The sequence below is a fragment of the Mya arenaria genome, chromosome 4 (genome assembly GCF_026914265.1).
Source record: "Mya arenaria isolate MELC-2E11 chromosome 4, ASM2691426v1".
Lineage (NCBI taxonomy): Eukaryota > Metazoa > Mollusca > Bivalvia > Myida > Myidae > Mya > Mya arenaria.
Window position 1 is genome coordinate 62077397 of NC_069125.1, and position 14389 is coordinate 62091785.

At 35.9% G+C, this 14389-nt stretch overlaps 1 protein-coding gene across 2 annotated transcripts in view; it reads left to right on the top strand.

The window, feature by feature from the left end:
- The window catches only part of LOC128231967 (gamma-tubulin complex component 3 homolog), a 38034-nt gene that overhangs the window by 1114 nt on the left and 22531 nt on the right, over nucleotides 1-14389 (top strand). For both annotated transcript variants that reach the window (XM_052945268.1, XM_052945269.1), the window contains exons 2-14: nucleotides 727-772; nucleotides 988-1049; nucleotides 1562-1629; nucleotides 2964-3044; nucleotides 6518-6629; nucleotides 6906-7020; nucleotides 7695-7783; nucleotides 8323-8385; nucleotides 8956-9074; nucleotides 9539-9664; nucleotides 10493-10561; nucleotides 11760-11892; nucleotides 12347-12441. In XM_052945268.1, the coding sequence (XP_052801228.1) occupies nucleotides 727-772; nucleotides 988-1049; nucleotides 1562-1629; nucleotides 2964-3044; nucleotides 6518-6629; nucleotides 6906-7020; nucleotides 7695-7783; nucleotides 8323-8385; nucleotides 8956-9074; nucleotides 9539-9664; nucleotides 10493-10561; nucleotides 11760-11892; nucleotides 12347-12441 (1178 nt within the window). The remainder of the gene's footprint in view (nucleotides 1-726; nucleotides 773-987; nucleotides 1050-1561; nucleotides 1630-2963; nucleotides 3045-6517; nucleotides 6630-6905; nucleotides 7021-7694; nucleotides 7784-8322; nucleotides 8386-8955; nucleotides 9075-9538; nucleotides 9665-10492; nucleotides 10562-11759; nucleotides 11893-12346; nucleotides 12442-14389) is intronic.

Here is a 14389-nt window from a genome sequence, read left to right on the forward strand (position 1 = left end):
ATAAACGATGTGTGTTTGTTGCAATTCTTGCAAACTGATGTTTAAAACTGGCAATTTCTGTTGCCGTAATTAGTGTTTATTAGTTATAATTGTACCCGTAATTATCAGCGGTATATTACAGAAGAAACAACCTTTCAATTAAAATAGATGAAACGGAAAACAATCAAATATGACGATTCAAAGTTTATTTCAGAAAGCAATCGATCACATATGAAAACATTAATATTCACATTTACAATTATAAGATAAACACATATTTCGTTCATTATTATTCAAATTATTATAATATTTTATTAAAAATACATTGATGTTTAACATTGGAATTTCCTGGGATTTTTCAGTTACATTAAAGATAATTTTCATACTGAGCACTATTATTCAAGTATTTATTGACAAATTTAAGACCAATGAGTGAATGAATTAAAAAAACAACAAATGTTTAAAAACATTATAAATGATGGTCCGTAGGTTTTTGAAAATGGTCCGTAATGTCCCTAAATCTGGTCCGTAGTGTCCCTAAATCTGGTCCGTAATGTCTGGTCCGTAATGTCCATGGTCCGTAGAGTCCGTGACCCATTCTAGTAATTATTTAAATCGGCAGTTTCCGCTCAGTTCACAAAGGATTTATTAATTTGAATCCCAACATTATAAGGTTATTGGTAGTAACTTTTTTTAGTTTATTTGTTTTTAATCACCAGCTCACTAAAATATTTTCACCATTTGCAGATGAAGTTCAACCATATTTACAACTAGCTTACAAGTTACTTGCAAGGTATGTATTGGTAGGCTCATAATTTAATATCATTTTAGAAAAAGCACTTATTGTACATAATCATAACCTGTATATTTTAGACTGAGTCAGTTTTTGACATATCTACAATAGAATGTGTTTCAATAACTCTTACAGATAATTTCTACTTCATTAATGATGAAATGAAATAATATAATTCCCGAGATAATGCCACTAATTTTTTTAATTTTTTTCAGTTCTTCAAGCTTGCCTGTGGACAATGATGAGTTCCAGGTTTCCGAGAGAATAAGAAAGCAGTGTAAGTATGGATCCATGCAGTAGATCTGTCATTATTTGTCTGATTTGAATGATATTACTGTTAAAGCCAATATAACATGCTTTCTTGTATTATGCCGACTTGGACCTCAGATTTTTATGAATTTATTCAGAGCAAGCGAGAACATTTTTTAAATTTTTTGTTAATAATATTTTGAAATAAAAAATGTTTTCTCTTGATTCTGGAGTTTATAACAACTTCCCAAAAATAGTATGGTCTGTAAGCAAATTGAAAGTCATACCAATATATTTAATATGTATTATACTCAATACAAATATTAAAGAACAATTTATATTCCTTTAACGCTAAAATCTGACTTAAATGCTGAATATATAGTAGATAAAATATCAACTTGTTACCCATGTTTTTACCTGTAAACATTGATTTTTTTAGTTTACATAATATTAAGAGCACTGGTTATTTGCAATTAATACCAAATTATAAGAAAAATTCACCAACTTTTTATATAGAGCTAGATTTTTTTCTTGGTACAGTGGTAAGGCGTGGAAGGGAAAAGGATGCTGCCACGTTTGCAGAACTGCACAGAAAGCTACAGACACAGGTTGGCTTTTACTAATCTGTTGAAAAAAAGAAGAAGTTTATTTACCATTTATTTAGGTTTTTATTCTGGTAAAAACATACTTAATATATAGATGGAAATATAAAAATGCAATATTCCTTTTAAATTCTCTTTTTATAGGGTCAGACTTCGAAAAAAAATATTTTGTGTGAAATGGAACAAAATGCTTGTTACAATGATAAAATATCATCCAAAGATGGAATAATTAATGAATTTGAATTTTCCTTATTATAAAATATATTATGTGATATTTTTCAGAATTTATTCATCATTCTGAGCAAAAAAAGCATATGATTTATGTACACCTATGATTTATGTACACCTATGATTTGTGTACAGTTAAAAGACATCAGCCTTTATATGATAAAAATCACTTTTTCATTTAATAGCTATGTAGCCACAAATTCCCCAGTTAAAAAAGCGCCAAAATATCACTTATATCTTTTTCTTCTGTTCTTATCTGTTCGATAATCATATGCTTTGTTTATATTGTACAAAAAAGAAACAAGGTATGTAACTCAAACTTACCCGATTTCACGGTAGAGTCCAGTTTTATGCAAATTTCTCAACCAACATATAAACAATCCATTTTTAAATAAGTGACATGGAAAAAAGAGTCAATTACCTTTAAAATGGTGTGCGATATGTTGGTATAACTATATTGTCTTTAGACAAACAAGCATAATTCAATGTTTCTTTTTTGTATATCAAAGACACTAAATATCTTCAGATGTGTTGATTATCTCATTGTCTGTACCCAAAATGGTTTTAAACAACATTTAAGTGACAAACAATGATTCAGATGCCTGTGGAAATTAACACAAGCCCACAAGCCCTGAACTGGTAAAATGTCTTCCGGGCTTGCTCTAATTCTGAATTTTATATAGCAGGGCTTGTTAGAAAATTTGATGCCAAACAATAGTATTCTGTATAGGAATTCGGGCTTGTTCATCCAAAAGTCTAATTGCAATGACTGTAAACATGACAAATAGTGAACAAAAAAATCATGATATACAACTATTTTCATCTTAATACATTGCATTTTTACTGAATTAATATAACTTGTTTTTAACAGTATATTCTTAGTTGCTTTTAAATTTCATAATGAACTTATTGAGAAAAGGACAATGAATTCCTTTATTCTTATATAATGTTTGAATAATCAAAAGATCGGCATTTAATAATGCACATAGGTTAACAATTTTCTGTCTTCTTTCAGATAAAAAGTATGATTTGTAAATACAGTAACCTATTTGAGATAGAATAGTATTGATAATATTATATTCCTTGTATTCAATTTTATATGCTTTTTGTAGGGATTGGTCAAGAACAGATGGGCAGTGTTGCATGTGTTAAAGTCCATCAGTGAAAGCGAGGCCAGACATGCTCGTGACAAGGTAAGGGTGACATTTAATAGTTTATGTTTCTTTTTAACTGATAATGGGGCCAAAATTCAGTTCTATTTGCAATCCCAAAAAGAATATTTTTCACCAAAGGCAAAAAATGGGCTCAAAATTAACAATTCAATTTTTTATTTTTTTTTTGTCTCAACTCTGGACATGTCAAATAGTACAGTTATTCCTTATCTCTTAAAATTCTTCAAATTCTGTATCTTAAAATGTCTTTTCTTTGTTTCCTTGTTCGAAATATACTTTCGTAAATTCACAATTTTAGTCATTTTGTCGCTATTTTCAGTTTTAAAGGCACTATTAACAAATAGGATGAAGAGAAAACACTGGTAGTTAGACTACAGATATTTTTTACTTACTTTTGTTGCACTAATTCGCCCACCCTATATGTATTATTGCCAAAATTGGAAAACACTAATCTAGGGTCTGCTAAGACCAGACTTATTTTATGTTGTGTTTCTGCACTTCGTTTAATACTTTTACATTTTAAATGTTTGTTTTTTAGCTCCACTGGCCGAAGGCCATGGAGCTTATGTCGTCACAGATTGTCCGTCGTGCGTGCGTGCGTGCGTAAACTTTTACTTTAAACGACATCTCCTCTGAAACTGATAAGCGGATTTTGACAAAACTTCACAGGAATGTTCCTTTGGTGGTCCTTTACCAAAATTGCTCAAATGGTTCCGGTCCATTGCACAATATGGCCGCCAGAGCTAAAAATAGCAAAATCTTTAAACGACATCTCCTCTGAAAGGGTTCGGCAGATTTTGATGAAACTTGACAGTAATGTTCCTTGGGTGGTCCTTTATTAAAATTGCTCAAATGGTTCTGGTCCATTGCACAATATGGCCGCCACAGCTAAAAATAGCAAAAATTTTAAACGACATCTCCTCTGAAACGGATAGGCAGATTTTGATGAAACTTGACAGAATTGTTCCTTGGGTGGTCCTTAACCAAAATTGCTCAGATGGTTCCGGTCCGCTGCACAACATGGCTGCCAGGGCAAAAAAATAGAAAAACCTTTAAAGAACATCTTCTCAGAAACCGATGATCAGATTTTGATGAAACTTAACAGAAATGTTCCTTGGATGGTCCTTTATCAAATTTGCTTCAATGGTTTCGGTCCACTGCACAAGATGGCCCCCAGAGGTAAAAATAGAAAAACCTTTAAACGACTTCTCCTCAGAAACCGATGATCGTATTGCAATGAAACTTGACAGAAATGTTACTTGGGTAGTCCTTAACCAAAATAGCCCAAACAGTTCTGGTCTGCTGCACAACATGGGCACCAGAGCTAAGAATAGAAAAAAACGTTAAACTACATCTTCTCAGAAACCGATTATCAGATTTTGATGAAACTTTACATAAATGTTCATCGGGATGCCCTTTAACCAAAATTGCCCAAATGGTTCCGGTCCGCTGCACAACATGGCTGCGAGAGTTAAAAATAGAAAAACCTTTAAGGACTTCTCGTCCGCAGTCTTCACGAAAAACATTTTAACCTACTAGCCAGTTGGACTAGCATAATGGCATATTTTACTAGTCCGAATGACAATCTAGTAGTCCGACTATTTTGCCACATTATAAAACTGTATGCTTGAGGTAAATACCTATTTCAATTGAGCAGCTTGCAGTTTGAGTAAACATATCTTTATTATGATGCTCATGCAGTGATAGGGAGTGACATCCTTCTGTTGGGAATAGTGCTCCTTGTTTTTCAGAACCTATGGGTACTATGTAAAAACAAAAGGCATCTTGCTTGAATTGACTGTAATAATATCAACGTGGTTAGAAAAGAAATGCCATGCTTTAATAGCTTTGATTACATTTTACTACTGAATTACCTCCCTTTAATAGAAAAAAAAATAATGTCTTAATTTTTCACGTATAGCATCTTTAAATAATTTTTAAACAATAATAATTTATGAGTAAACATATAAGCATAAAGTTCTCACAAAAAGATCAATTTAAAAGCCTTACATTTATACATAGGAAAGTACATATAGACTGAACATTAATTTTCGTTTAAGTGACATTCTGAAAGTTTATGAAACAGCTATTTTTAGTAACTTAAATGGCCGAAAAGTGTAAGTGAAACACCAAGTCGATTCTATCTCGTCAGTTCTTGTTCAGGTTAGATATTTGCTTCATAATCTATTCAGATTAAATGTTTATTAATTGTTTAACTTTTAAGCATTATTTTGGGTCGATATTTATAGTTTAAAGGAAAAACTTATATCTTAAACAGCGACAACGTGTCGCGAGTGGCAAAAGACCCGACATCACATCAGAAGTGAAAAAAAGATGGTCTTATGCAGGACTAAGTGGATGCGTGTTGAATGCTGCTTGTATAAATATATTTTGATAATCAGTAACTAGTGATTAAAATCGATATCACTTAAGTTAAAAACTAAAAAGACAGTAAATGCTTATATTACTTCAGGTTGAGGGTTCTTTTCTGTTGTTGTTGGTTCTTGTCGGTTTTTAGTGACAGCGATTATTCGGAACGTCTCGTCGATTTCCAGATAATTTCCCGCGGAAAAACAAGCATGGCTGCGAAAAGAAAATGTGAAAATGACTCTGTAACGGGTTATTTAAAAGACGTGTCGCCATTAAAAGTCGCAAAAAACAATAATAAACGTCTCCATTTCCATTTGGAAAACAATGGTTTGTAATTTTTAGCTCGCCTGTCATATGACAAGACAAGATTACATGTTAGTCAATCGTCAGTCCACAAATTGCCTGCGTCACAATTTTGACATAATCTTTATGAGACTTAATAACAAGGGTCATCTCAACAAAATCTTTGACAAAATGGCCCAAATGGTTCCGTTCCGCTGCACAACATGGCAGCCAGAGCTAAAAATAGGAAAAACCTTTACACCACTTCTCCTCAGAAACCGATGATCAGATTTTGATGAAACTTGACAGAAATGTTCCTTGGGTGGTCATTAACCAAAATTTGTTAAATGGTTCCAGTCCACTGCACACCATGGCTGCCAGAGCTAAAAAATAAAAAAAACTTTATACGACTTGTCGTCGAAACCGATGACCTTTTTTCGATAAAACTTGACAGAAATGTTTGTTTGGTGCTCCTTTACTCAAATTGCCCAAATCATTTCGGTCCACTGCACAACATGGCAGCCAGAGCTATTAAAGTAAAAAAAAATTTAAAATAACTTCTCCTCAAAAATTGATGATTGTATTTCTATGAAACTTGACGAAAATGTTCGTTAGGTGGTCTTTGCTTGAACCTTTTGGCCAGTGGAGCACAGGCACTGATGTGCCTCTTGTTATATACATAATATGGTGATCCTAACACACCTACAAATGGTCATATTTGAGCCAACCAGATTACTAAATGTATTTGGATGATACAATATACATAAAAAACATAAGTGGTAAAAATATAATACAATATAGAAAACAATTATTAATTAGTAGAAATGATAATAATGTTTCAGTCCACCAGTTTACTATTTGGCCAAGGGCTCCCTGCCTATGCGACGTCTACCCCTTTCAACGCAGCAGCCCAGAGGAGACTTATGCCTGGGCCTGGGTCACATGAACACCATGGTTTGTTAAGCTTTATATGAACTAAGTAATCAAAAAGATTTTCAAACCTACATAGTACCTACCCTATTTTTTGTGGGCTTGAAACCAAAAACAGATTATTTTTGTACGCCTAAACATAATAAAGCATTACGACTCAGGAATAAAAATCCTCAACCTATATTGTAAGCCTTTAATATCACATAAGAAGTATATATGGAACTTTTGCTATGTTGTAAAAATTAACTCCTTTAGTTTTAGTTTTGTTGATTATCATACTTGTCACTTTCTTTCATGCAGGTGGAACCCCATCCATACACTCCATTGACACGACAGGCAGTAGTGGAATCAGCAGTATCCATGGTGATATCCGTAGTAACGACCCCACCCCTGTACCGCAGTCATTTCTGCCAGGGTAAGGTTATTGTTGTATTGGTTTCATTAAATTAGTATCCATGGTTATATTCATAGTAATAATCCACCCCATACCTCAGTCATTTCTGCAAAGGTAAGAATGTTGTTGGACGTATTGGTATCCATGGTGATATTCATAGTAAAGACCCCAACCCTGTACCACAGTCATTTCTGCAAAGGTAAGAATGTTGTTGGACGTATTGGTATCCATGGTGATATTCATAGTAAAGACCCCAACCCTGTACCACAGTCATTTCTGCAAGGGTAAGGTTGTTGTTGGATGTATTGGTGTCCATGGTGATATCCATAGTAATGACCCCACCCCCGTACCACAGTCATTTCTGCCAAGGTAAGGTTGTTGTTGGATGCATTGGTTTCCATGGTGATATCCATAGTAACGACTGCATTGGTTTCCATGGTGATATCCATAGAAATGACTCATTTCTGCCATGGAAAGGTGGTTGTTGGCTGTATTGGTATCCATGGTGATATACATAGTAATAACTCAAGCTTGGTACGTCAAATGGGAATAAGACGCTAAACAGTGAATCAATTAGGTATGGCCTTGTCCCTGATGTGCCATGTTGTGAATGAAATACAAAACCTTGCATTCCAGGAGTTTGTTAGTCACCCAAGGTTCTTGATGACAAATATTCAACCTTTCTTCTGTTCCAGGACAACATTTGCATCTGTGGATGGCGACAAGACACACAGACATGCCGCCATGTCTCGTCTGGTTGGGGCTGTCTCCAGAAGGGACACAGGTCAGTTCTAGACTTTAAATATATTTATTTGCTTGTCTTCCTGATTTTGAAGAAAGAATATGCTTGTATTTTTTTAGATTTTTGTGTGTTTGTTTTTTTGGACCTGTACGCCTGATACGCAGGGAAGTAAGCAGTATTTTTTAAAGTTTCACGTCAGAGTATCAGAAATAATCAAGTCAATGTCCCAGAATCAAAGAAAAAACTTTGTGTTAGCTGGTCTGTTTTGGAAAATAAAAAGTTGGGGTATCGTCAGAGCGTTGGTGTCATTGTCCGCGTCATTGTTATGCAAAAAGCTTTGTTTATAACTCAAAAGCCATTCATGATTTTCCAAACTTGGTACACATGTTGCCAGAGGCAAAACCATAACTCAGGCAAAATAATTGTCTTTTTCGACTTGAAAATAACAGATAAGCATTGGGGTTTGCGCCACAACACCCTTGTTTATATACTACACACCATATCTGACTTAGACTGTAAAATCTGCTATGATCAATGAAAGTCCGTAATTGCATAATAGCAAATGTTGTATTTGCTTCCAGATTCGAGTTCTGCTGTGGTTCCTAGAGGTGGAAGAAGCACGGTGAAAGCCCAGGGGGAGAATAGTAAGATACATTCTGTCTACTTCCATTCACATTTTTACAGTACCTGTGATCTGCTGTAAACACATCTATAGAGATTCCTTTATATGGCTATAGCGGCATCACAGTATTGTTTCCAGTCAGTAACCTTTTAATGACTTTTTGTTGGTATGCGCATTCATCATGGTCGGTAGATGATCCCTAATTAATTGTGGGCCAGTAAGTCTAAGGTCAAGCTTTATTGATGGGCACTTCAGACAAGCAACATATCCAGTTTGTGGGATTTTAGCTTGATCTTTCGGATTGCAGACACTTGAAAGACACTTTCATCTTGGCTAAGGAATGTTTGATACTTTAGTTATTTTCAATGAAACTTTACGCAAGGTTGTATTATTGTCTGACACCTGCGACCAATTGCATAACATTTTGAGGTGTTGTCCACCGGTTATCTTTTGGCTAGATTGCAAATTTAAATGATTTGATTGGTTAATACCAACTATTGGATAAATATTGGCAATTGTTTTGGCTAATTTTGACCAAATAAAAGTTGACCTCTTTTATACACTAGGCTGCAGCTCTACTTTCATATTTCAGCGAGTTTTGAGATCCCGGAGACTGAACTTGTCCGTGACTTGGTTTACGTCTTTCAAGGCATTGAGGGCAAATGGGTTCACTTTGACCCTTCCAAGGACGGATATAAGGTCGACGCCCAGGTATGTGAAGTGTATGGAAATCATATGGGTGGTCATTGAAAAGTGGTTAGTGAAATCAGACTCCAGATATGATGATCCCGCGTTTGATTGCTGCTTGGAGCTTTGTTGATGATTTGCACTTTATCATCAAGGAATTGTTAAAAATTGTTTTTAATTTTATGTATTTGAGGGATCTTACATGAATCACCATGTTTTTGAAAAATGTCTTTATTGCTACAAATGTTAAGAGGTCAATGCTCCTAAAAAATATACACTTGAAGGAGGGCAATGGGGATGAATTTCATTATTTGGTTCTTATTTGAGTGAATTAAACCTTAGTCAGAATTAAAAACAAAGTGATGAAATAAAATAAATCATGTTTTGCCATTTGTGATATTTATACAAATTTCAGATTATTGAAGTCACTAAAATTGAAACGGCCCACCGGTCCATGCCTAGTAACAAAAGTGTGACACATTTTTCAGGCTGGCATTCCTAAAGCCATTCGTCAGCTAGTGAGCAAACTGGCTGAGTGTGGCTGGCTGTTTAACAAGGTGAAAAACTACGTTGAGACACGGAGTGCAGACAAGACTTTTGGACTGGTGGGACAGGTATACATGCTTACTTCAGGGTTCAGTGGTGTTTTTTTCTTATTAACAATTTTGGGGCAACCAAAATGGTGTCATTCTGAATACAAAAACGTGATCTTTTTCCCAAAATGTTAAACAATTCCCAAATTCCCTATTTCACTTTCTTACCAATTTGTTACCAAACTTAGCCAAATTCCCAATGCAAGATTTTTTTTCTAAATTTGAAATAATTCCCAATTTGACTTTATAAATACAAAAAGGAGTTGAAAAAATATTTTAGCAAATCAGTAAACCCCTGAAATGTTTTGTGTAGAAGTTTGATGTAATGATGTTGTTCTTTTAAGAAATTTTATACCTGACACTTGCCAGTACTGAAGATTGTTAAAATTTTGTTAGATTTTGTATTGGCATATATTTGCGTATGGATATCGTCTTTTTTATACTTACCCCAAAATATTTTTTTACCAATGTCATCAATATTAAAGCTTGGTAAATTGGTAAAAACCAATGAAATCATTTAATAGAAACTCAAACTGTACCTATTTGTATTCAGGCCTTACCCATTAATTAGTTTTATGGAGTGTATTTGTTTAGTTTTATACTCTGTTCTTTAAGCTTGATTGTTATGAGAGGCCATGAGAAGACACCCATAGTGGGGATTGAAACCACTTGGGTGAGAGGTGGATACCTATACTACTAGACTACTCTCACTTTCAAAAAGTGTATTTGTTCAGTTGACACAAATTTTGATTTTATATCATTACTAATGATAACATACATGTAATTATTCGTATATGGTGTCGTAAGACACTTGTGAATGTAGTCAATGCAGGACTTTTACATTTCCAGAGTTTCTGTGCAGCTTTACAACAGGAACTGACAGAATATTACAGACTCATAGCTGTGCTGGAATCTCAGGTAAGAAATAAACGGAATTTAAGGGACTAGACACCAGATGATACAATTGCAAGAAAAAAAAGAAAATTGCCAAAAACTTACGTAAGATTTATAATATGATATCACTGTGTACAACGCATTGAATGTACTGATGTTTCACTTGGCTTATGGCACATTTACTTTTTTAGAGTTTTTCATACTTTTTTAATACGAACTTTACTGGGTTTGTCTATGTAAATTCCAGTTAATTTAAACGTAGCACATGCTTATTATACTCACTATAAAATGGGAAACCATTATGCGCTATTTTTAAACGGGTAAATTCAGCAGAGACAGTGACAAAATATTCTTTAAATCATGTAAAAAGATGTATTATCAGCCTCATACTAGCTTGTAAATGACAATTCTAGTCTTGTTATGTGGAATTGATGTATTTGCTGATTTTAGGACCATCTGGTGTCTCATTCCTTAGGGCTATTCCAGTAAAACATATAACCCCCAGGTGTAAGGCAATTATTTAAATAGTATATAGGTGGGTGTCTTTTTTCGCTCATTTGGACTCCACAAGGGTAAATTTGCTTCTGTAGGGGGGTGCCATAATTTAAAAGTGCCTTCCCCCTGGGGGTTGTATGTTTGAATGGAATAGCCCTTAAATGGAGACTATAGTAGACAGACTGTTTAAGAGATCAAACAGCTGACAATGTTATTGTTCTGATGACCAATGTGGTTGCCTGTTCTAATAACAATTTTACATCACGGCCTTTTTACCACTTGCAGGGAACACAACCTAGCCCTTTTTGTTGTTTTTCAAGTTTTGGGCAAAAATTCTCTAGAGTAAAAACAAACAACAATAAAGCAGTCAATATTTCAATCAGAAACATCGCTTGATGAATTGTGAGATTTTTAATTATATGAAATTTAAAAAATTAGATGTGGAATTTCAGAGGCTTTTTGTAGGGAAAAAAGGGGTCTGGCCCTTGGGGAAGTAGCTGGGTATCGGCTACGGCAAAGAAGGGTAAAAAGGCTGACTCACCTAAACTAAACAAAGAGTTGCAAACAAATGGCTTATCGTGATTGAAATAAAGAGAACAACTATAAAAAAACACTTAAAGATGTAAATATTATGCAAATTTTAGAAAGACTAAAATAGTGAGCTATGCTTAATCCTGTTTTAAAGGAGAAATTTTGACCATGATACCTGTTTATCTTGTTTTTCAAGATACAAGATGAGGTTGACCAGGGTATTGGGCTGGCGACACATGGCAGTATTACGCTACGTCGGCTGGTCGTGTGGACATTCGACCCCCTCATACGTTTGAAGACCCTTGCAGCCCTGGTTGATGTGTGTAAAGGTGAGACAATGTCCAGGGTGTATTTTAGTATGCATATCATTTTCATAGAATTTTCTCATTTTAGCATTTTTGTTATAAAATTGTATTGATATGTACCTTAAGGTTGTATCACATAGTTTGTTTCCCCCGCATTTTGGGAAAATGACTGGAATTTTTGTGTGTGTTTTTTTTCACATAACTGGAGCATAATCAAATATAAGCTTTAAGTCATAGAAAAACATGGCACAACTTTTCCAGGAATTTATCTAGAGGAATGGGACAGTGCCCTTACTTTTCAGGGTCTGAAAAATCACTAGAAAGACAGCCATGTTTTCATATTAAGATTGTGCGTTTTCATTACTTGGTTTTAGGATCTTGGAAATTCAAATTTAGAGAAAAAAATTTTCGTATTATATATTGTTTATATTCATACTTCTACTAGTGCCATTCATTGCCTGTTTGAAATACATTACAGGGAAGAAGGGAGGAGCGTTGGCTTCAACTATCTATTCCTACATGCAACATGGTGACCCATTTGTCAAGTCCCTAATCAAACATATTCTAACCATGGTAGGTATTTGAAACGTTTTTTTTTAATTGCTTATGTTAAAGCCTTACTATGGTTGAACTTGTGTTAACTTTAGTGTGGTGAGGTTTGTTTATGATTTGGTAAAGTAAGCTTAATGATTTGGTGTAATTAGCACACTAGTTTGGTATAGCTGGCATAGTGGTTAGGTTGGTGTAATGGTTTGGGGCAGTTGGCATAATGGTTTGGGGCAGTTGGTGTAATGGTTTGGGGCAGTTGGCATAATGGTTTGGGGCAGTTGGTGTAATGGTTTGGGGCAGTTGGTGTAATGGATTGGGGCAGTTGGTATAATGGTTTGGGGTAGTTGGTGTAATGGTTTGGGGCAGTTGGCATAATGGTTTGGGGCAGTTGGTGTAATGGTTTGGGGCAGTTGGTGTAATGGTTTGGGGCAGTTGGCATAATGGTTTGGGGCAGTTGGTGTAATGGTTTGAGGCAGTTGGCATAATGCTTTGGGACAGTTGGTGTAATGTTTTGGAGCAGATGGTGTAATGGTTTGGGGCAGTTGGTGTAATGGATTGGGGCAGTTGGCATAATGGTTTGGGGCAGTTGGTGTAATGGTTTTGGGCAGTTGGCATAATGGTTTGGGGCAGTTGGTGTAATGGTTTGGGGCAGTTGGCATAATGGTTTGGGGCAGTTGGTGTAATGGATTGGGGCAGTTGGCATATTGGTTTGGGGCAGTTGGTGTAATGGATTGGAGCAGATGGTGCAATGGATTGGGGCAGTTGGCATAATGGTTTGGGGCAGTTGGTGTAATGGATTGGGGCAGTTGGTTGGGGCAGTTGGTGTAATGGTTTGGGGCAGTTGGTGTAATGGTTTGGGACAGTTGGTGTAATGGTTAGGGCAGTTGGTGTGATGGGTTGGGGCAGTTGGTGTAATGGTTTGGGGCAGTTGGCATAATGGTTTGGGGCAGTTGGTGTAATGGTTTGGGGCAGTTGGCATAATGGTTTGGGACAGTTGGTGTAATGTTTTGGAGCAGATGGTGTAATGGTTTGGGGCAGTTGGTGTAATGGATTGGGGCAGTTGGCATTATGCTTGTGGGCAGTTGGTGTAGTGGATTGGAGCAGATGGTGCAATGGATTGGGGCAGTTGGCATAATGGTTTTGGGCAGTTGTTGTAATGGTTTGGGGCAGTTGGCATAATGGTTTGGGGCAGTTGGTGTAATGGATTGGGGCAGTTGGCATAATGCTTTGGGGCAGTTGGTGTAATGGATTGGAGCAGATGGTGCAATGGATTGGGGCAGTTGGCATAATGGATTGGGGCAGTTGGTGTAATGGTTAGGGCAGTTGGTGTGATGGGTTGGGGCAGTTGGCATAATGCTTGTGGGCAGTTGGTGTAATGGTTTGGGGCAGTTGGCATAATGGTTTGGGGCAGTTCGTGTAATGGTTTGGGGCAGTTCGTGTAATGGTTTGGGGCAGCTGGTGTGATGGGTTGGGGCAGTTGGTGTAATGGTTTAGGGCAGTTGGCATAATGGTTTGGGGCAGTTGGTGTAATGGTTTGGGGCAGATGGTGTAATGGATTGGGGCAGTTGGCATAATGGTTTGGGGCAGTTGATGTAATGGTTTGGGGCAGTTGGTGTAATGGTTTGGCGCAGTTGGTGTAATGATTTGGGGCAGTTGATGTAATGGTTTGGGGTAGTTGGCGTAATGCTTTGGGGCAGTTGGTGTAATGGTTTGGTCAAGTTAGTGTAACAGTTATGTGTAGATAGTGTTACAGTTTGGTGTAGTTAGCTTAATGATCTGGTACAGTAGGTATTATGGTTTGGTGTAGCTAGCGTAAAGGTTAACAATGGCGTTTCACCAAGGCACTGATTTTTGTGAAAATTGTATTAAAGAATTATTATTTAAAAAAGTCATGCTGATGCATTTATTTGCTTCATTTTGGTACCTGATTCTACAGTTTTGTACACTGTGCCCTACTACTACAGTTAAATTA